This window comes from Myxine glutinosa, chromosome 6, assembly GCF_964187855.1.
Source record: "Myxine glutinosa chromosome 6, kmMyxGlut1.1, whole genome shotgun sequence".
Taxonomy (NCBI): domain Eukaryota; kingdom Metazoa; phylum Chordata; class Myxini; order Myxiniformes; family Myxinidae; genus Myxine; species Myxine glutinosa.
Genome location: NC_136266.1, coordinates 112,204,641 through 112,228,817, shown reverse-complemented (window position 1 = coordinate 112,228,817; position 24,177 = coordinate 112,204,641). Strand labels below are relative to the sequence as shown.

The 24,177-nt window shown below is 45.5% G+C and overlaps 1 protein-coding gene across 9 annotated transcripts in view; it reads right to left on the bottom strand.

Annotated features, from left to right (window-relative positions):
* Window positions 1-24,177, bottom strand: part of KLHL38 (kelch like family member 38) — a 28,665-nt gene continuing 4,488 nt past the window's right edge. For 3 of the 9 annotated variants that reach the window (XM_068120869.2, XM_068120867.2, XM_068120866.2), the window contains exons 3-4: window positions 23,765-23,870; window positions 1-2,197 (exon numbers count right to left, since the gene is read on the bottom strand). In XM_068120869.2, the coding sequence (XP_067976970.2) occupies window positions 1,923-2,197; window positions 23,765-23,870 (381 nt within the window). In that variant the 3' untranslated portion in view covers window positions 1-1,922. The remainder of the gene's footprint in view (window positions 2,198-23,764; window positions 23,871-24,177) is intronic. The other 6 variants (XR_013623847.1, XR_010985010.2, XR_013623848.1 and 3 more) reach the window with 6 other exon arrangements.

Sequence of the window (24,177 nt, the reverse complement as noted above, 5' to 3'; positions counted from 1 at the left end):
AGTAAAAAAGAATCATTTATTAACAAACTTAAAAATAATAATAATAAACATGACCACAAATGCAGAAAACAGTCGTTTCAAGTATAACCTTGTCCATTAGGAGTAAATAGGAATATGATAAATATAGTTCATAAAAAATATGACGTCATTGAAACCGGATGAAAATTTAAGTGATCAGTTACCCAACTTATTTTCCTGCAACCAAATCGCTGATATATAGACGTTTCTGCAACCTGATACCAGTGCACGCTTCTGCAACCTGTTACCCGTGCACGCTTCTGCAACCTCTTACCCGTGCATGCTTCTGCAACCTGTTACCCCTGCACGCTTCTGAAACCTGTTACCCGTGCACGCTTCTGAAACCTGTTACCCGTGCACGCTTCTGCAACCTGTTACCCGTGCACGCTTCTGAAACCTGTTACCCGTGCACGCTTCTGAAACCTGTTACCCGTGCACGCTTCTGCAACCTGTTACCCGTGCACGCTTCTGCAACCTGTTACCCGTGCACGCTTCTGCAACCTGTTACCCGTGCACGCTTCTGCAACCTGTTACCCGTGCACGCTTCTGCAACCTGTTACCCGTGCACGCTTCTGCAACCTGTTACCCGTGCACGCTTCTGCAACCTCTTACCCGTGCACGCTTCTGAAACCTGTTACCCATGCACGCTTCTGCAACCTGTTACCCGTGCACGCTTCTGCAACCTGTTACCCGTGCACGCTTCTGAAACCTGTTACCCGTGCACGCTTCTGAAACCTGTTACCCGTGCACGCTTCTGAAACCTGTTACCCGTGCACGCTTCTGAAACCTGTTACCCATGCACGCTTCTGAAACCTGTTACCCGTGAACGCTTCTGAAACCTGTTACCCCGTGCACACTTTTTGACACCTGTTACCCATGCACACTTTTTGACACCTGTTACCCGTGCACACTTTTTGACACCTGTTACCCGTGCACACTTTTTGACACCTGTTACCCGTGCACACTTTTTGACACCTGTTACCCGTGCACGCGAAGCGAAAAGCAGGGTGAAGCAATTCGTTCAGTATGTCTGTCTGCCTACAAATATCAGTTTATAATGGTGGAAAAACTAAATTTAAATTAAATGTTATATTTTGTTTGAACACATATTGGAACATGAATCGGAAATCTGTAGTTTAGTTGTACTTCGGCTCTGAATTTGTCCCGATCACGTATGTCCAGAGTGGAGTGAGATAACTATTTTTACTGTCTGCCTGTCTGGGAGTTAAACAACAAAATTGAAAACCATTCTAAACAGGAAACTGTGTTTCGTGACGTCACAAAGGACACAAACAACAGGCATGAATAACTGATATAACGTGTTAAATAAGGAGGTGTAAAAGACGATGATTCAAGGGCGGTAATTATCTTTTTCTACAACCTTTTAAATCTTTTATACCATTTCAAATCGAATTATATTGTTTCCCTCGTACTGCATGAAAAAAGTCAATTTTACCAACTCTGGTTCAGTTCATGTTCATGTTCAGTTCATGTTCAGTTCATGGCACTCCCTCAAGGAAATAAAGTTCAGGCTGTATGTTGGGGAGGTTGGGAGGGGGCGGGGAGGTTGGGAGGGGGCGAAGAGGAGGGAGCATCAGAACCGATGCCCTTCTTTCTCCCCCAGATACCGATCACCTGCCAAATAAATAGATTTCCTTTAAAAAAAACACCAAGTCTGCTCATGTTTTTGATGATCTTGTTGGTATAACATTCTGTCTCTACCTACCTTGCAGGTTAACTTGTCAATGTATCTGGGTGAACCTCTTGCATCCCCCTTTCTATATTTGAAAATGTTGCTATATCTCTGGAAATCTAAATGAGAAATCAAATAAACGGTTGTGAATAAATTAACTAATATTATTGAATCACGATGCCAATGCTTTTGATATAAGTTGGAGTGAAGTTCAGAGGTCCGTGCTGCACAATGTCAGACAAGCGTGGTGGAACATGGCACATGGCAGCTTCCCCACCGTTTCCCACCGGTCCTGCACGGGGTCATAAATGTCAAGCGCATCCGAGTCGGTAACACTTCCACCTGGTCTCACGTATCGTCCGCCGGAAACGCAGATGCAGCCGCCGAGCTCACAAGCGGCATGATGCATCCGAGGGATGTGCAGGGACGCGATGCGAGAAAACGTATTCGTGCGGGGATCGTACACCAGCACGCGCCTCGTGTAGCCTGCACGAGCCGGGGAGAGGTGGGAGGGTGTACGTACATCATGGAAAATGACCTTGCACTGAAAACCTTCAAAAAACATTTATACAAGTACAAACAAAAACATTTATACAAGTACAAACAAAAACATTTATACAAGTACAAACAAAAACATTTATACAAGTACAAACAAAAACATTTATACAAGTACAAACAAAAACATTTATACAAGTACAAACAAAAACATTTATACAAGTACAAACAAAAAACATTTATACAAGTACAAACAAAAAACATTTATACAAGTACAAACAAAAAACATTTATACAAGTACAAACAAAAACATTTATACAAGTACATTTGTTGTACTTGTATAAATGTTTTTTGGGTGAACATTACCGCTTTTTTGTCTAACCTCGACTCTGATTCTGCAACTGGACCAGACGGCATCAGCCCACGGGTCTTAAAATCCTGCTCTGCCGCTCTATCTCACCCTCTCTCTGTTCTTTTCACCCTCTCTTTTGCTCAAGGTCATCTGCCAGCATCCTGGAAATCAGCAAACATTAGCGCTTTACACAAAAAAGGTGCAAAAACAGATCCTTTTAACTACAGACCAATCAGCCTGCTCCCAATTATCAGCAAAGTCATGGAATGCATCATTGCTTCGGATATGAAATCTTTCCTCTTCTCCAATGGCTTGATCTCTGATCATCAATTTGGATTCAGACCAGGTCACTCTACTCTGGACATTCTGCTTCTCCTGTCTCAACAATGGATGGAGGTCCTCAATGCCAAACAGGAAATCAGAGCTGTCTCCCTTGACATATCACGTGCCTTCGATACGGTCTGGCACCCAGCTCTGCTCACCAAACTCTACTCCTATGATATCCATGGAAATCTCCATGCATGGCTTGCGGACTTCCTCTCTGGTCGTAGTCAACGTGTGGCCCTGAATGGATTTCTCTCATCTCCCCTTCCTGTTCAGGCTGGAGTTCCCCAAGGCAGTGTGCTGGGCCCTGTGCTTTTTCTGATCTTTATCAATGATCTCTCCGACTCTCTGGAAAATCCTCTCTATCTCTTTGCTGATGACTCCACTCTCTGCCGCTCCATTCCTCTTCCCTCAGATCGGCAGTCTGCAGCCTCCTCACTCTCTGAAGACCTGGACAAAATCAGACTGGTCAAACAAGTGGAACATGTCTTTCAATCCTGACAAATCTCACACTCTTACTATGTCTCTCCGAAAAGTTCGACTGGACAACCCTCCCATCTACTTTCTCCCACAATCCTCTCCAAGAAGTTCTGTCGCTCAAGCTTTTGGGTCTCACTATCTGCCATGATCTTTCTTGGGAAAACCACATTTCTAAGCTGGCCTGCAAAGCCAGTCGCCGACTGGGCATCCTCCGTCGTGCGAAGTCTTTCCTAGGCACACCTGAGCTCTTCACCACATACAAGGCTTTCATCCGCAGCTCAATGGAATACTGTTCTCCCCTATGGGCTGGTGCTCCTGTCTCACACCTAGCTCGGCTTCACGCTGTTGAAACCAAAGCTTTCAGAATCATTGGAATCTCCCGCGATGAAGCTATCTCTGAGGGCCTTTCACTCACTCACCGCAGGCAGGTAGGTGGTCTTTCTGTCTTCTACCGACTCCTCTCCGGCCTTGCTCCCCCAGCTCTCTCTGTGCTCTGTCCCCCAAATATTCCTACAGGTCGCACAAGATCTGCCAGCAAGCCTCTGATGGTTAAACTGCCGAAATATTGGCTCTCTGCTCACCTTCACTCCTTCATTCCTCTTTTCTCCCGCCTCTGGAACAAACTCCCACACTCCCTTCAATCCCACTCCTCCCTCCAGGTCTTTAAAACAGCTGTTCACCACCATCTCTTATCTTCCCCCATCCAAAACCTTGATCTTTTCTACCCCCACTAATTCACCCCAGATCCACCTTGTTTGTAATTCCAACTTCTTTCCTGGTAGTCCTGGCAGTGTCCATATGTTTTATGCCTCTCCCACCCCCTTTCTCATGCCTCCCCCCAAAGCCCTCTCCCTCCCACAGATCTCTCGATGTCTCCATGTCTCTCGGTTCCTGCTCTCAAATGTTGTGTTTGTGTCCTTCCCCCTCTCTCCCCATCTTGTCTACCGCTCCCGATGTTATTTGTTTTATGTGTCGGTTTGTCGGTTATGTGTCGGTTTGTCGGTTTGTCTTTCTGTGTGATAAATGTTCGCTGTTTCACGAGCCTCGATCTTGTATACAAAAAAAAAAAAAAAAAAAAAAAAGTACAAACAAAAGCATTTATACAAGTACAAACAAAAACATTTATACAAGTACAAACAAAAACATTTAAACAAGTACAAACAAAAACATTTATACAAGTACAAACAAAAACATTTATACAAGTACAAACAAAAAACATTTATGCAAGAACAAACAAAAAACATTTATACAAGTACAAACAAAAACATTTATACAAGTACAAACAAAAGCATTTGTACAAGTACAAACAAAAACATTTATACAAGTACAAACAAAAATTTATACAGGTACAAACAAAAACATTTATACAAGTACAAACAAAAACATTTATGCAAGTACAAACAAAAACATTTATACAAGTACAAACAAAAACATGCATACAAGTACAAATAAAAACATTTATACAAGTACAAACAAAAACATTTATACAAGTACAAACAAAAACATTTATACAAGTACAAACAAAAACATTTATACAAGTACAAACAAAAACATTTATACAAGTACAAACAAAAACATTTATACAAGTACAAACAAAAAACATTTATACAAGTACAAACAAAAACATTTATACAAGTACAAACAAAAACATTTATACAAGTACAAACAAAAACATTTATACAAGTACAAACAAAAACATTTATACAAGTACAAACAAAAACATTTTAAAAATACAAAAGGATCTTGGTATGGTTGCAAGAAAATATCATGTGAAACCATCCCTACATCTTTCTTTGAATAATAGTTGTTGACTGCATCTATGCATCCATTTGCAATGATAGTGTATGGTGGTGGTGTTCATGTATGAATTTGACCATTGAAATATTAACTCATTAAGTCATAAACACACACATTTACACACACACACACACACACACACACACACACACACACACACACACACACACACACACACACACACACACACACACACACACACACACACACACACACACACACACACTGTGGATTTATGTTGTCTATGTGGTGATTGAGAACCCAATTCGAGAGAGTTGGATAGTGTCATTTGCAGACACAACCATTATTAAGTGAAAGGTGTAAGGATGGTTCACATGATAATTTCTTGTGACCATCCCTATCTTGTTTACATACTTTTTGCTATATCATCCCTACATCCACTTACATTAAAAACAAGAAAGAGCAATCACAGATCGCAGACCCTCGCCAGGACGTGTCTTTAGTGTTTTTCAAGGCTTTTGTGTTAAAACTAATATGGCGACCGAACCACATGACCGATGACGTCATCATTTTTTCCCTCCACCAATTTATCCCTCGATGACGCTCAACAAATTTCATCTTGATCGGATGAAGTTTTGTACTTGTCGAATTATGACGTCATAATGGAGGAACCTATGACATCATCATTAACACGTGTTATTCCCCATGGAGAGTTCTTTACAATGAGCCATGTCTCCATTTTTTCTGTGCAGCGCTTTCGGAGATAGAGGTGCAGCGTTTTTTGTTTTTTCCAAGATGGCGCCCATACCACGTGACCTATGACGTCATACTTATCATTAAAAAAATATATTCAGGTGCATGTGCATCTATGGTGAAACTTTCCTGTCCATCGGACCAACGGCTGCAGAGAAAATCATATTTATTCTGTGCGGACAAACAAACAGACAGACAGACAAACGGCCTCAAATGCAATACCCTTTCCTCTGGCGAGGGTAAAAATGCTTATTAATTGTTTAGGTACTTTAAAATCACGTTTTCATGATGAAGAATTGTATTTTGATTGCACTCTGAAATATCTTGTCTATTATGTGTGAAAACACTGCATTAAATAGTTGTACTCTTATAGTTATACTAGCAGACGTTCCCAGCGTTGCCGGGCGGGGGAGGTGGGGTGGAGGAGGCGAGGGGTGGAAGGAGCGGGGAGGGGGGGGTTATATAATGAGTCGCAATAACTTTCCACCGTTAACCACACCCATATACATAGGTGTGATTGCCAATTGTGCCAACCTGGGTCTGCCCCCACCGGGCCGATTGCCAAGCGTTGTCCCGCCCACACTTCGTGGAGCTTCATAGCGCTACACGTAGGTAGTGTTATGGATTCGTCACTTCCGTTGTGGTGGTTTTCATCTACTGTAAACATTTTGGATTCCATGTACTATTACTGTTTTCAAAAGGTGGAAAAGTTAGTGTTAAAAGAAACAGGAAACCGGATCGGGAACGGGACGACGAAGAGGAAGAGGAGAAAAAGGAGGCGGAGCGAGTGAGTCGGACAAGAAGGAGCCGAGCTATTTGTGGTCTGGAGCGAACGTTGGTGAACAACAGTCACTAGCAAACTTTTGGGTTTCCCAGGAAAGGGATTCCTGCAACAGAGTGGTTATCGCTGTGACAGATTAACCTGCGTGTCAGGTTTTGCGATCGATTCAGGAGAGAATCATCGTCGTGCCGTTGCGCCACGAGACGGGGCCGTCGGCCATTTTGACTCGCGCAGGACTTGCGCTTCGCTCACGGTTTCGTCTCGTTTCGACCATTTTCACCGCATTCAGACGTCGATCTGGGGTGTGTGTGTGTGACGTGGCTTTTGAGTGGAAAGTCTGCGTGTCGCCGACGGTGAGCTGTGGAACGTCCATACCCGAGGGTGTGATCTCTCAGTCGCCTGGAGGGCGCCTTTGGATTTCCCAGTCGCCTGGAGGGCGCCTTTGCACAGCTTTGGCAGCAGGGACTGTACCTGCCAACTCAACGGGATTCTGGTCTCGATTGGACATTGATCTGTCGATCGCTGGAGCGGATCGACGTTGGCGTGAAGCCGGGGATTAGAGACATTGGGGATGTTCTTGTTTCACTCACTTGGAGCACAGTGAGTTATATATTACAAAACTGATGGTACCATCATAGGATATTGATTGTACTTTTGATTCATATTATTGTTGTACTGTTATTCTTGTGTGATCGTAATACAATATTTGTTTGTGAGTAACAATTGGTGTGGCTTCACCATTGATCTTTGACATACAGAATAACACATTTTTCTGCCGTGACTCCTCTCGGGGCTCGGAGGTACACCGTGACCAGGGGGTCAGGGAGGAGCACGTAACAGTAGGTATATGCAGCTTTGCCTACTTTGTGGAATCCTTTCAAGTTATGAAAACATTGAGTAGTCATGGACCTCCCCACTGTAAAATGCAGTAAGCTAATGTTAATCCAAGTACTGTACAGAGCTTAAACCAATTTTAGTTAGGCTATTTGCAAAGAAGAAGAAGAAGAAGAAGAAGCAGCAGAAGAAGGAAACGAAGAAGAAAACTAAGAAGAAAAAGAAGAGGAAAAAGAAAAAAAAGGAAAAAAAAAGAAGAGGAGGAAGAAAAAGCAGAAAAAGAAAAAGCAGAAAAATAAAAATAAAAATAAAAAGCAGAAAAAGGAAAACGAAAGGTAAAAGAAGAAGAAGAATTACAAACGGGATGTTTTGGGTCTGTCATTTTTGTAGCTCAGCAATGCTGTCCAAGTCCTTCATGATTGTTGGGATCACATGATCTTTTGTAAACTCCCTTGCCAGATTAAAATAAGTGCTTTTCGTGTGTTGTTTTGCTTATTACCCTCACTTGAGGAGAGGGTATTGCATTTGAGTCCGTTTGTCTGTTTGTCTATTTATCTGTTTATCTGTCTGTTTGTCCGCACAGAATAAATATGATTTTCTCTGCAACCGTTGGTCCGACCGACAGGAGATTTTCACCATAGATGCAACTCCACCTGTAGAATGTTTTAATGATAATTATGACGTCATAAGTCACGTGGTTCGACCGCCATCTTGGAAAAACCGAAAATTTTTGCACCTATATCTCCGAAAGCGCTGAATAGAAAAAATTGAGACATGGCTCATTGTAAAGAACTCTCCATGTGGAATAAAATATGTTAATGATTATGTCATAGGTGCCTCCATTATGATGTCATAATTCGACAAGTACAAAACTTCATCTGATCAAGATGAAATTTCTTGAGCATAATCTAGGAATAAATTAGTTTAGAAAAAATAATGACGTCATCGGTCACATGGTTCGGCCGCCATATTTGTTTTAACACAAAAGCCTTAAAAACCACTGAAAATACATCCTGGCGAGGGTTTGCAATCTCTGATTGCTCTTTTTCTTGTTCTGTTATTGTGATTTGTGTCAGGTGTTGTGTATTTTGGTTGCAGTTGTGTTTGTAGTAGATTGCCGGGTATTTGTATTCGTTTTATTGGAAGATGCAGGGTGAGGCCTACTGGGTTGGCACTCCAATTCTATTGTGCAAGTCATTTGGGGCCTTCTGCATATGGTTGGGAAAAGGATAATAGGGAGCGAAGGAGAAGGGAAGAGTACCGTGAAATGGGGTGAATAGGGACAGCAAGGTGAATAGGGACACAAACTGAAAAAAAGTTTGGAAACTTTTTTTCGCTGAAAGTTGATAACCATACTGATTTGTTGATATTTGGGTTGAAAGTGTTCTCTTGTTTTTTTAAAAAGCAACTTATAGTCCCTATTAACCCCATATATGGGTTAAATAGGAATAAATAGGATTTTTATGGCTGTCCCTATTCACCCCGTTTTACGGGTGAATAGGGACAGTCACTAATACAAAAAAATAATAATCAAGAAACAATCCTGAGTTTCCAACTTATTGCTAAATTGATAGCTCAGATGGATGCACATAATATGCACCCATAATATAAACCACGGGGCCAATGAAAAAAATATGGGATAAAAAGTCTCTCCAAACTCCCTATTTCTTGATTATTTTTTTTTTGTATTAGTGACTGTCCTTATTCACCCGTAAAACGGGGTGAATAGGGACAGCCATAAAAATCCTATTTATTCCTATTTAACCCATATATGGGGTTAATAGGGACTATAAGTTGCTTTTTAAAAAAACAAGAGAACACTTTCAACCCAAATATCAACAAATCAGTATGGTTATCAATTTTCAGCGAAAGAAGTTTCCGAACTTTTTCCAGTTTGTGTCTCTATTCACCCCCATTTCACAGTAATACACAATGTGTGATCGATGCTTCGTGTGGGCCACATCAGGGATAGAGGAAGCAGAGGGTACTTACTATTGTTGGAAGTGTGAGGAAATGGCCCACTTAAGGATAGTTATTACTATGTTGAAAGAACAGATAGATAATCTGCAGCAACCAGCAGAATGTGAGAAATTTGTGGAGAAAAGTTAGTTATGGTTGTGGAGTGAGTTTACCAAGGAGATTGGCAATGGTGTGGGTGTAGTGAGTACAAGTAGTGGTGAGGATGCAATGAGTGCAGGCTCTGTGGTGAGGATGCAATGAGTGAAAGTAGTGGTGAGGGTGCAATGAGTGCAGGCTGTGGTGAGGGTGCAGCACATGCAGGGAGTGGTGAATGTGCAGCAAGTTCAGCCAGTGGTGAGGGTGCAGTGAGTGCAGGCAGTGGTGAGGAGGCAATGAGTGAAAGTAGTGGTGAGGATGCAATGAGTGAAAGCAGTGGTGCGGGTGCAATGAGTGCAGGCTGTGGTGAGGATGCAATGAGTGAAAGTAGTGGTGAGGGTGCAATGAGTGCAGGCTGTGGTGAGGATGCAATGAGTGAAAGTAGTGGTGAGGGTGCAATGAGTGCAGGCTGTGGTGAGGATGCAATGAGTGAAAGCAGTGGTGAGGGTGCAATGAGTGCAGGCTGTGGTGAGGATGCAATGAGTGAAAGCAGTGGTGAGGGTGCAGTGAGTGCATGCAGTGGTGAGGGTGCAGTGAGTGCATGCAGTGGTGAGGGTGCAGCCCGTGGTGAGGGTTCAGCAAGTGCAGTCAGGGGTGAGGGTGCAGCAAGTGCCGGGAGTGGTGATTGTGCAGCAAATGCATGCAGTGATTATGCAGCGAGTACAGACAGCGATGAGGGTGCAGCGAGTGCATGCAGTGATGAGGGTGCAAGGAGTGCAGGAAGTGATGAGGGTACAAGGAGTGCAGGCAGTGGTGAGGGTGCAGCAAGTGCAGGCTGTGGTGGTGCAGCAAATGCAGGCTGTGATGGTGCAGCAAGTGCATGAAGTGGTGATAGTGCCACAAGTGCAGGCAGTGGTGAGGGTGCAGCAATAGAGATACGTAGGAAGGTGGTCTGGGAGACTGTCTTTGTGAGTGATTAAACTATTAAAATATGTAGATTCGTCATCTACAGGAAGGATTGTAGACAGTTTTGTGCAGTTTTGAAGGGGCAGGAGATTGGGACATTGAAGTAGGGTTCAATGATATCATATCGGGTCATGGCAAAAAGACGTTCGTGGTTGTGGTACACCAAGGACAAATGTAGGGAAACTTTACTTGGAGGATTTGAAAAGTAGATACAGGATATTGGGCAAGCGGCTGAAAGCAAAGGATTGTGAGGTCATGTTTTCTGGGAGTCTCCCAAGATTAGGAAATGGAAATAGAAATTATGAGCAGAGCAATAGATGTCAACCAATGGGTGGAAGATGGTGTAGGGAGGAATGTTTTGCATTTAAGAGGCAGTGGGAATTATTTTGAGGGTAAAGGGAATGTTTCCAGAATGATGGACATAAGCTCAGTAGATAGGGGACAGCAAGGTTTTCAGTGGCAATTGAGGAAGGAATTCAGGCTTTTTTTTAGGTCAACAGATGATGGGGAAGCTATTAAGGAGGGAACTGATGATATTTAAAATAAAATAAAAACCACCTTTAGAGGCCATTTTTCCCCGCAAGCGGGGGTTGGCCTTTTTCGGGAACCGTGGTTGTTGTTGTTTTTCGGTCCCCTTTTTGAAGCAATGTTTTACGGCCGGATGCCCTTCCTGACGCCAACCCTTTTTGCCGCCTTTAACGACAAGCAGGGAATTACCAGTGAACTGGTACTCAATTTGCCGACCTCAGAAGGATGACAGGCTGAGTCAACCCCCCTGGCGTTAATTCAGCGATTGACCGGGATTCGAACCCAGGATCCTAGGATCCTAAGCCGGCACCCTAGCCGCTAGCCCAACACCAGGGATGAACTGATGATATAATTGTGATAAAATTGGGCAAGAAAATATGATTTCAGGAATGGAAAAGTTAAACATTTTATACCAATGCCAGGGGTTTAAATAACAATATGGAAGAGTTTGAGATGACGAGGAGTACGATATACGAGTAATTGCATAAGATAATTGTGAGGTAAGGAAGAAGCCAGGGTGGTTGAGTAGTGACGGATGGACGGACACCAACGTGATTTAGAGGGTTTTCTTAATAAAACTCAAGAATGCGGAAAAACGGACGTTCGTGAAATTTGGAACATATAACCTCGACATACACTACCACTCAAAAGTTTTAGAACACCTCAATTTTTCGAGTTTTTATTGAAATTTACGCAGTTTAATGTCTCAATGTACTCTGAAATTAAGTATAGAACAAATAAACAATTGGAGATAAAGAAATCATAGAATCATTTTGTTTAACAAAATTTAATTTAAATTTTTGACTAAGCAAAGTAGCCACCTTTTGCAGATATAACCGTCGAACACACTCGTGGCATGATTTCTACAATGGAAATCAAATATTGTTCGGGAAGTTCTTCCCAACACTGTTGCAGAAGTTCCCACAAATGTGTTGCACTTGTAGGTTGCTTTCCTTTCACCCTTCTGTCCAGTTCAGCCCAAACCAGCTCGATGGGGTTTGAGTCTGGAGACTGTGCTGGCCATTCCATGATTTGAAGCCTCCAGTCTTGTTCTTTTCCTCGAAGGTAGTTTTGACAGCCTGGAGGTGTGTTTAGGGTCGTTATCTTGCTGTAGGATGAACCCCTGACCAACTAGGCGTATACCAGAGGGTATTGCATGGTGCTGCAAAATGCTGTGGTAGCCCTTTTGGTTCAGGGTGCCAATCACTGTGCAAGTCGCCGACTCTGGATCCAGCAAAAGAACCCCAGACCATCACACTTCCTCCATGTTTGACAGTTGGTGTCACACACTGAGGAACCATCCTTTCGCCTACTTGACGGCGTACAAAAACCCTGCGTGATGAACCAAAGATTTCAAATTTTGATTCATCGGTCCAGAAGACCTTCTTCCAGTCTTCAGTATTCCACTGGCGGTGCTTCATGGCCCAGGCAAACCTCTTTTTCTTATTTTGCCATCTTAGCAATGGCTTTCTTACTCCCACTCGACCTGTCAAACCTGCAGCTCGAAGTCTTCTCTTCACAGTTGAAACTGAGACTTGCTTACTTCGACCAGTGTTAAGCTGTGCTTGAAGCTGTTGTCCTGTGAGCCGCCTATCACGCAAGCTGTTGACTCTCAGAAAGTCTTCTGATTCTGTTGTGGCTTTGGGTCTGCCAGACCTCTTCCTGTCAGTTTCCTCCAGTTTCCAATATACTACTTCCTGCAGTGCAATATTGTCCAAATAATGCTTCAGAGGGTGTAATGACAGTCTGTTCCAATACTGCTTTTATACAGACAGGGGGTTTGTAATCAAGTAATCAGCAGAGGTTGGGACACCTGTAGGAATTATTGTTTGCATCAACTTTCAAGGCTTAATCTACTTACATTACTGCAGAACAGCTGTAAAGTTGTTAACCCATTACTTGTTCCCTGAAGAAGGCCTTTTTTTTTTTTTACAATAAAACTGTGCAATTTACATTATTTTCCCGTTTTTGCTGACCTAAACTTCTTTTTTTTACCTCGAGCAGTTTACTGCTTACCTTTGTACCATTTCAGGTTATTCACTGGACATTAAACTGCGTATATTTCAATAAAAACTGGAAAAATTGAGGTGTTCTAAAACTTTTGAGCAGTAGTGTACAAAGCATTTACTTCTTAAATTTGCAGCCGATTTCGTCCAGTAGAAGCTGAGAAACTAATTTTTAGTCCCATATTAAAGTTGCATACAGAGAAACGATTCCCTATATAAAGGGAGGGGCGGTTTACGCCTCCCTTGATTTATTGATGCCCCATATAGAATATTGTGTGCATTTTTAGTCACCACAATTCAGGAAGGACAGTGCTGCCATAGAGAGGGTTCAGCGCAGGGCTACTGGATTGATTCTGGACCTAGCTAGACTCAGCTATGAGTGGCTGAAGGCGACAGGGCTTTCTATATTGGAAAGGACGTGATTTAAAAAAAAAAACCATCTTTAGAGGCCATTTTTCCCCGCAAAGCGGGGGTTGGCCTTTTTCGGGAACCGTGGTTGTTGTTGTTTTTCGGTCCCCTTTTTGAAGCAATGTTTTACGGCCGGATGCCCTTCCTGCCACCAACCCTTTTGCCGCCTTTAACGACAAGCAGGGAATTACCAGTGAACTGGTACTCAATTAGCCGACCTCGGAAGGATGACAGGCTGAGTCAACCCCCCTGGCGTTAATTCAGCGATCGACCGGGATTCGAACCCAGGATCCTAGGATCCTAAGCTGGCACCCTAGCCGCTAGCCCAACACCAGGGTTATCTCGGAGCAACACCAGGGTTATTGGAAAGGATGTGATTAAGAGGGGATATTAAGGATATATTTAGTATAATAAAGGGTTTAGACAAAATAAGTGCAGACAAATTTATTCAGCATAATATACAGTGATAGGACCAGGGCCATAGCATGGGAGTAAATGAGAGGAGAGTTAAGATGATAGTAAGGCAGGTAGGGAGGGGGTCTTTCACTCAGAGTAGTTAATGGTCTCCCTAGAAAGGTAGTGGCAGCAGAAACAGGACATAAGTTTAAATTGGAATTAGATAGGTACCTTGAAACATTGGGGATAGAAGGGTGTAGGGATATTAGCAGGACTTTTAGGTAGCTCAAGTATGGAGGAATGATTGCGTCCATCTGCACGAAAAGGTGTGTCTGTGGCGGTCTCAAGGCATGGTGTGTGGTTGATGTTTTTCTCACCCAAGAACCACCTTCGCCTATCCCCACCTCTCCTCCCCCAGGAAAAAAATGTTTTTCTTCTTATATTTCGATTAATTTTTTGCCACATTTTATTTTGACACCCAAAGGATATCGCTGGTTGTGCCACATCGTCTCATCCACATTTCTCTTCCCATTAACCCAATGAAATTGTGTCGTTCTGATGGATAAAATTGGTCTGGTGTTGATGTGGTGCAGGTATGATGGGCCGAATGGCATCCTCCTTCATCTAGTTTCCTTGTGAGTGTTGTTGGATGTGAAATCCTCGGCAGACCACTGGTAGGGACTTTATAGTTTTATAAATGTGTATCTTGGTCGATGTTTTGACGATTTGTGTCATATTAAGCATACTAGTTGTAGTGAAATTATACCAAGGTGAACCCAGGGTGTGCTACAGAAGGGGCGTCTATAAGACCCGGGACAACCGGGGCGCGCGGACACTCCAGCGGAACTCACTGTGACATAGTCCTGTAGTTTGAATGGTATGTACGCCCCTAAATGCTGCGCTGACTGTCCTCTCTGTTGGACCTTTGCTATATTGAATCGACCATTGCTCATGAAATACTCTGATTTTAATGCCTGTTGCATGCATGTATTCTTACAGGATGTACTACAGATCTAAATGATATTAAACCTACCCAGAGGTCAAGTCGTGTCTGAGCTTGATTTTCACGACATTTAATATCATTTAGATCGCCGGAATGGCTGACCACAAGATGATCGTGGTACCGATTCTCGGAGCCGACCCTCAAGCTGAGGGATCAGCATCGGAGTTCACTCACTGGCTCAAAACGCTGGAGAATTACTTTGCTGCTCACGAAACAGAGCCCACCGCAGCGATAAAGCTGTCCGTGTTACAGTCGAAGGTCTATCACACCGTTTTCCGGAACATTTCTCGATTTGGGACGTACGCTACGGCTCTAGCCGAGCTGAAGCGCCTCTACGTAAAGACACGGAGCGCTGTGCACGGCCGGCATCAACTCTCTCAGCAGCGACAGCAACCATCTGAATCGATCGATCGCTTCGCGCAGGAGTTGCGCTACCTGTTGGCAGACTGCGTGCAGGACGTCCGGACCCACGAGCAAGTGCAGGACGACTTGCTCCGAGATTCATTCATCTCCGGAATTAATTCTGGAGTCTTGCGGCTCCGTCTCCTGGAGGTCGCGGATCTGACATTTACAGAAGCACTACGGCTGGCACGCATATACACAGATGTCCGAGAACAATCCACCGCATATGATCACCCACGAGTCGTGGCGGGGACCTCGCAACTCGCGCGACCGGAGAGGGCTACCGCCGAGGATACGGAGGAGGACCCGACCACTACGGCCGAGTCTCTGGGAGCTCCTGAAGCGGACTCCGCTTCCGGCCTCACTGCTGCCACCGCTGCCCGGCCACGGCCTGACCGGTATGCAAAATGTTATTTTTGCGGGAATCGGCAGCACCCTCGCTCTGAATGCCCGGCCCGGGAGGCTACATGCCACCTGTGCTCCACCAAGGGCCATTTTGCAAAGGTCTGCAGGAAGGCCGCTCGGGGCACGCGTCCCCGCGCGACCTTGAATGGGCTCATCGCGGAGCCAACGGATCGAGCGCCGGACGGGGCGCCTCACTCGGCTTTGAAGAGCCGCTCTCCTTCTCGCGGGCCTCTGGCTACACGCCCGACCTTGGTGAGATACACCGGGCCGCCGAAAACAATGGCGCGAACGCGACCGGCCACAGCGCGACCGACCTTGACTGGCGTTCGAACGCCTACTTCAAACAAGCGACATGCTCCTGCTTTGGAAACTCCTCTCGATGTGCGGCAAACGCAGCACGTGACTCGAGCCCCATCTGACGGCGGCTTTTACGAATTACATGCACCCACTTTGGCATATGAATCTGCAGACGGCAGAGATCTTTCTCACGTGACGCGAGCGCCATCTGGCGGCGGCTCTTACGAATTACATGCACCCACTTTGGCATATGAATCTGCAGACGGCAGAGATCTTTCTCACGTGACTCGAGCGCCATCTGGCGGCTGCTCTTACGACCTACACACACCCACTCTGGCAAATGAAACTGCTGATGAGCCAACGGACTTCAATGCTCCTGCTGAGGCCCAACCTGCCGACGCTGCCCGAAGGATTGCAGCCGGCGTGGGATCCACCCGCGAGGCGCGATCTTCTCGCCCGGCCGGTACAATACCTGCCGGGTCTGCCGGCCTTGCGCAGGCCATCATTCCGCTCACGGTAGCGGGCGTTTTTGCGCCAGCTTTGATTGACATGGGGTCCACGGATAGTTTTATCGATCAGCGACTCGTGCATCAACATGGGTGGCCGGTTCTCGGGACAACCCGCCGGATCTTCATGGCCTCTCAGGGACTTCGGTTGAGCACAAAAGGGGCGTGTCGATTGAAACTTGTGATAAAGGGACGCACGTTCCCGGATGTGTATCTCATGGTATTACCTGCGTTATGCGCTGACGTTCTGTTAGGACTTGATTTCCTTAAGCGGCATGGACGTTTGGAAATAGACTTCGGTGGGCCGGACACGCTCGCTGTGTGCGCCCTCGCTCAAATGGACATGGAGCCACTCTCACTGTTCCCCAACCTGACCACTGATTGTACCCCTGTAGCCGTCAAATCGCGGCGCTACTCTCGCGCGGACGCGCAATTCATTGCGGAAGAAACGGCCCTGCTCTTAAAGGACGGTATTATAGAACACAGTAGGTCACCGTGGCGGGCCCAAGTCTTAGTGGTGCGGAGTGAGGCCCACCGCCGGCGCATGGTAAGACTATTCGCAGACGATTAATCGTTTTACACAGCTGGATGCCTACCCCTTACCGGGGATGGACACCCTGGTACGCCAGGTGGCCCTGTATTCCGTTTATAGCACTCTCGATCTGCGTAGTGCGTATCATCAAGTCCCCATCTCTAGGGCTGATCGCGTCTTTACAGCCTTTGAATCGGGTCAGCGGTTGTACCAGTTCACGAGACTTCCCTTTGGGGTAACTAACGGAGTCGCTTGTTTTCAGAGGGCTATGGATGACCTCGTTGCGAAGGAGAATTTGACCGATGTCTTTGTCTATCTGGACAATCTTACGGTATGTGGGTATGACCAGGAGCATCACGACGCTAATCTGAAACGCTTCCTCGAGGTCGCGCGGAAATATCGCCTAACCATGAATGCGGCTAAGTGTCGATACTCTCTACGCACGGTAGACATTTTGGGGTACACCGTGACCCATGGCTCCGTCTCTCCGGATAAGGAGCCTCTGCGCCCTTTGCTCGATATGGCTCCGCCTAGCGATCGGGCTTCGCTGAAACGCGCTCTAGGGCTGTTCGCCCACTACTCAAACTGGGTGCAAAATTTCTCGGCGAAGCTCCGCCCCCTCGTGGCCTGCGACACTTTCCCCATGGGCCCGGCCGCCCTGGCGGCCTTCAAGGGCCTTAAAGTCGACATCGCTGTCGCCGCTGTCGCGACGATTGACGAGAGTGCCTCTTTCGTTTTGGAGAGTGATGCCTCGGATCATGCGATAGCGGCGACTCTCTCCCAAGGAGGCCGCCCTGTGGCTTTCTTCTCGCGGACTCTCACCTCCGCCGAGCGGAGGCATTCGTCTGTCGAAAAGGAAGCGTACGCGATCGTCGAATCAATTCGGCGATGGCGGCCGTATCTGCTTGGGCGGAGTTTCCAAATCGTCACGGACCAACAGAGTGTTGCGTTTATGTACGACACCTTACATGCTCAGCGCATTAAGAATGAGAAAATCACCCGTTGGCGTATCGAACTCGCCGACTTCTGCTACACCATCAAATACCGCCCGGGGAAGGATAACCTGGTCGCTGACGCCTTATCGAGGCCGGCCACTTGCGCGGGGGTTGTAACTTTGGAGGGGCTGCGCACTTTGCACGGCACTGTGTCATCCCGGGGTAACACGCTTCGCGCATTTTGTGTGCGAGGGCAATCTGCCGTACTCGATTGAGGACATCCGCCGCATCTGCCGTGATTGCGCGATCTGTGCGGAACTCAAACCGCGTTTTTATAACCCTCCTATGGGGACACTCGTTAGGGCTACTAGACCGTGGGAGCGCTTGGCGATGGACTTCAAAGGGCCGCTACCAATGTCGAGCAACTCTCGCTATCTGCTCACTATCGTCGATGAGTATTCCCGATTCCCCTTTGCTTACACGTGCGGGGATATGTCGGCTGCCACGGTTATTCGGTGCCTGCAGAATTTGTTTTCTATGTTCGGGTATCCGGCCTATGTGCATACCGATCGGGGTGCGGTGTTCCTGTCCCAGGAGGTGAGGGGCTACTTGCTCCAGCATAATGTCGCTTCGAGCTACACCACCCCATACCGGCCCCAAGCGAATGGGCAGATCGAACGCTTTAATGGGATTATATGGAGGGCCGTCATGCTAAGCCTTCGGACCCTCGGCCGAGGCCTCGATAAATGGGCGTGGTCGCTACCTGCCGCTCTAAACTCGATCCGGGCTCTCCTATGCACTGCCACCAACCAGACTCCTCACGAACGACTGTTCCACCACCCTAGAAGCTCCGGCAGTATCCAATCTTTACCCAGCTGGCTCGCTGAACCGGGGCCCGCCTATCTCAAACGAGCGGTTCGCGCTAGCAAGTACGACCCCCTTGTTGACAAGGTGCAGGTCCTCCAGGCTAATCCCGAGCATGCTCGCGTGTTAACGGCGGATGGCCGCGAGTCTACTGTCTCCGTACGCCATCTCACCCCATGTGGGGACGACGACAGGGATATCGACGAACCCGTCTACGAGTCTATGGACTCTACCGAAGCTTCCCCTATGGAACTACCACCGTTACTCCCGTCGTTCCCCACTCCCGTGCCCGAAGGCGCAGGGGCGCCCCCTCCGACTCCCACCTCCGGCGGCTCTTCCGACGCGGGGGACTCCGGGCTTGGGGACGCCGTGCCCGGTAGATTCCGAACACGAACTGGCAGGGAAGTTCGCCGCCCCGACCACTACGGGTGGACCGACTGATGTGGATCGACGTGACCCATTCGTTTATTGCTGATGCTTGCTTGCAACCTGCCGAGCGGCAGTATAGTTCTAACGGCGGGGAGAATGTAGTGAAATTATACCAAGGTGAACCCAGGGTGTGCTCGCTACAGAAGGGGCGTCTATAAGACCCGGGACAACCGGGGCGTGCGGACACTCCAGCGGAACTCACTGTGACATAGTCCTGTAGTTTGAATGGTATGTACGCCCCTAAATGCTGCGCTGACTGTCCTCTCTGTTGGACCTTTGCTATATTGAATCGACCATTGCTCATGAAATACTCTGATTTTAATGCCTGTTGCATGCATGTATTCTTACAGGATGTACTACAGATCTAAATGATATTAAACCTACCCAGAGGTCAAGTCGTGTCTGAGCTTGATTTTCACGACACTAGTAATACTTGCTCCCTCTCGGAGCAAAATGTTCTGTCATTACCCGCCCCCCCTCCCCCACCCCCCCTCAGGCTGGGATCAGTGGTTAAGCCACTTCCACCTGTACAGGTGAAAATTGCAAGTCGTCTCCCCACCCTCACCAGGAGGGAAGCGGGGGTGGTACTTTGCACCCGTGACTTGACCCTTGGTACCCCAAGCACTTGTGCAAAATTTGATAGAGATAGGCCAAGCTGTTTGTGATTAGTAGACGTAGACAGACACACACACACACACACACACACACACACACACACACACACACACACACACACACACACACACACACACACACACACACACACACACACACACACACACACACACACACACACACACACACACACACACACACACACACACACACACACACACCTTATTGTATACAGTAGCATAGGGTGTCCTTGCCATCCATACATAAGTCAACCAGCTTCCTGATACTTTGTGTGTGTGTTTTTGGTTGGTTACATGAATAATCATTGTTGTTTTGGGAATAAACTCAGGTGGTAGTGTCCTTCCTGTGAAAATGTTTTGTTTTCGGTTCAAGCCCAAATTGTCATTCCCGAGTAGTAGCACAAGGGAGCGCTACAACCTAAACATGCCGTTAAACATCCCACGAATAGTTGGACGAAAGTTTGTCGGCCATGGTGTGCCGGGACCCTGGCTAAGTTCCTGGCTTTCTGTGATTTGATTTTTTTTTTTCTTTTTGGATACAAGATCGAGGCTCGTGTAAGAGCTAATACTAATCACAAAAAAAAAAACAGACACATAAAACATATAACGAAGGGAGCGGGAGACAAGATGGGGAGAGAGAGGGAAGCACACAAGTACAACAGTAGAGAACAGGGACAACGGGAGATCTGTGGGAGGGAGAGGGCATGGGGGGAGGAGGCATGGGAATGGGGGTGGGGGTGGGAGAAGTATAAAATACATGGACACTGTAAGGACTTCCAGGAAAGAAGTTGGTATTTCAAAAAAGTGAATCTGGGGTGAAATTAGCAGGGGTAGAAAAGATCAAGGTTTTGGATGGGGGAAGATAAGAGATGGTGGTGAACAGCTGTTTTAAAGACCTGGAGGGAGGAGTGGAATTGAAGGGAGTGGGGGAGTTTGTTCCAGAGGTGGGAGAAGAGGAATGAAAGAGTGAAGGTGAGCAGAGAGTCTTGATTTTGGCAGTTTAACCATAAGAGGGATGCAGGCAGATCTTGTGCGACCTGTAGGAATATTTGGGGGACAGAGCACAGAGAGAGCTGGGGGAGCAAGGCCGGAGAGGAGTCGGTGGAAGACAGAAAGACCACCAACCTGCCTGCGGTGAGTAAGTGAAAGGCCCTCGGAGATAGCTTCATCGCAGGAGATTCCAATGATTTTGAAAGCTTTGGTTTCAACAGCGTGAAGACGAGCTAGGTGTGAGGCAGGAGCACCAGCCCATAGGGGAGAACAGTATTCCATTGAGCTGCAGATGAAAGCTTTGTATGTGGTGAGGAGCTCAGGTGTGCCAAGGAAGGACTTCGCACGATGGAGGATGCCCAGGCGGCGAATGGCTTTGGAGGCCAGCTTCGAAATGTGGTTTTCCCAGGAAAGATCATGGCAGATAGTGAGACCCAAGAGCTTGAGCGACAGAACTTCTTGGAGAGGATTGTTCAGAAAGTAATGGGAGGGTTGTGCAGTCGGTATTTTCGGAGAGACACAGTAAGAGTGTGAGATTTGTCAGGATTGAAAGACATGATTCATATAATATGTGATTATGTGATCTAATATGTGATAGATATATGGCACAGGTATCTTGCAAGACACAGGTACCACAGGATTACACCCTCCAGGTATAATTTTCACTTTTTTTTTTTCTTGAAAGATCATTACATGTGGTTATTTACATTTCAGAAGAAACTGACAATTTTTCAAAGAGGTTTTCATCTACGGTGTAAATGGCAATTGGAAAAATTATCAGAAATAAAGAAATCAACTACTTTAAATAATGTTTTTGTTCGCGATGTTATCCCGTGACATTAATAACCTGAAACTAGAACGGCACTCAGTAGAGAACATACCTCCACCAGGTGAACAGTTTACGGTTTGTATTCCAGAGTAAACCAGAAAATCACAATACAGAATCACATTTAATCAAAATCATCCGTCCACAACTTTTTGAGATATCCTGCTACGTATCGTTTTTGGCCCTATCTCCCAATGGTGAAGAATCACTTAAAAATTCTACTAGCCGGATCCGAATCCGGATCTTCACCAAAATCGAATGGAATCGTCCTCGTCACACACACACAACCTGTCCAACAAGTTTCGTCCAAATCCGTCCACAACTTTTTGAGATATCCCGCTATGTATAGTTTTTGGCCCGATCTCCCAATGGTGAAGAATCACTTAAAATTCGACTAGCCGGATCCGGATCCTGATCTTGATCTTCACCAAAATCCTGATCCTGATCTGCCAAATTTCGACCGAATCCGTCCACAACGTTTTGAGATATTTTGTTCACCAACGGACAAACAGACATGGGTGAAAACATAACCTCCATCCACCTTTGGTGGCGGAGGCAATGAAGAATCACACAATTACGGTGTTTCACATCTTTCAAAGAGACTTTGTAAAAGTATTTTGAGCATCGAAGTTTCCACTTCTCCAATTCACAGGTATCTCGGGAATTCACAGGTATTCACAGGAATCTCCAATTCTTGTTATTGGCAATGGAGGCACCTCTGACGTCACATACGTCTTCATGAGATTGTTATTTTCCTCTTCGGTTTTGTTTAGAAGGTTAAGCTCCATAAAAAGGATGGATTATATGTTTCTTTATCGTAATGTCTCGTATCTTTTTCAATAGTCTTCCCATGCTACTTACATAATTGGATTATAAGCACCAATCTTTTTATTACGTACGTCCCATCATGTGTCTGGGCTGTCATGAAGGCCTGAGGAAGTCTCTGGGTCATGTATGATACATCATCTAAGGCTAGGTGTCTTTTCACTTTGTTATAAATTTGGGAGAACAAACAAACAAACAAGCAAATGAAAAATAACTCATAGAGTGACACTTGGCAAAACAGAACAAAGTAGAATGGCACTCAGTAGAGCATCCTTTTGACCTCAAAAATAGTTGGTGGTTGGTTTCACTAACCTGATATTAAAATCCTTTTCAAATTTCCAGTCGGATGAAAATTGAGGATTTTAGAAATGCGAAAAAATTGGTTGACCTTTGGCCTATGTTGACCTTATGACTTATGTTGATCAAAAAAAATAGTTGGCGGTTGGATTCAGTTTGCTGATATGTAAATCCCATGAAAAGTTCAAGTGAATCGGATGAAAATTGAGGATTATAGAAATTTTAAATTGTTGTTGACCTTTGGCCTGTGTTGACCCTTTAGCCTATGCTGATCTCAAAAATAGTTGGTGGTTAAATTCAGTTAGCTGAAATGAAAATCCTATTCAAATTTTGTCAATTGGATGGAAATTGAGGATTTTAGAAATATGAAAAAATGTGGTTGACCTTTGGCCCATGTTGACCTTTTGGCCTATGCTGATCTCAAAAATAGTTGGTGGTTGAATTCAGTTCGCCGATATATAAATCCTATTCAAATTTCAAGTCAATCGGATGAAAGTTGAGGATTTTAGAAATCAGAAAAAAAAGGTTGACCTTTGGCCTATGTTGACATTTTGGCCTACGCTGATCTCAAAATAGTTGGTGGTTGAATTCACTTAGCTGATGTGTAAATCCTATTCAAATTTCAAGTCAATCGGATTAAAATTGAGGATTTTAGAAATCTGAAAAAAGTGTTTCTTTTGGCCTATGTTGACCTTTTGACCTCAAAAATATATAGGATTTTGTCAGACCATGAACTCTACCATTTTTTGAAGATTCGTGAGGATCGGTTTCAAATTGTGACCTATATGCAAGTATAAGTGAGTGGACACACACACACACACACACACACACACACACACACACACACACACACACACACACACACACACACACACACACACACACACACACACACACACACACACACACACACACGTGATCAACATACTTGCAAAAAAAAATCTTTTTTTTGCCAATTAACAAACACACACCTCCAATGATGTGTATTTTATCAGCGAGTACAACGGCTGGTGCGCTGATGTTCTTCACCATTCGTGTTTCTATCTTGTACCAAAGATCCTGTTTCGTATCGTAAACCTGCAACAAGGACACAATGTCAGATTTAAGGCCAGAGTTTAAAAAAAACTTTCCCAGATAAATGAAGAACACTGTCATGTGTTTGTTTTTCTTCATCACAAACTCACAATACAGAGCATGTTGTAATAACAACTAATTAAAACTAGAGTTAACATTTTGCTACTAGAGTTAACACAAGAGTTAACAATTACGTAAAACTAGAGTTAACATGAATCGCTTCACCAGTCGTAGGATGTCCGATACATAGTAGGATATCTCAAAAAGTTGTGGACGGATTTGGACGAAATTTGGTGGACAGGTTGTGTGT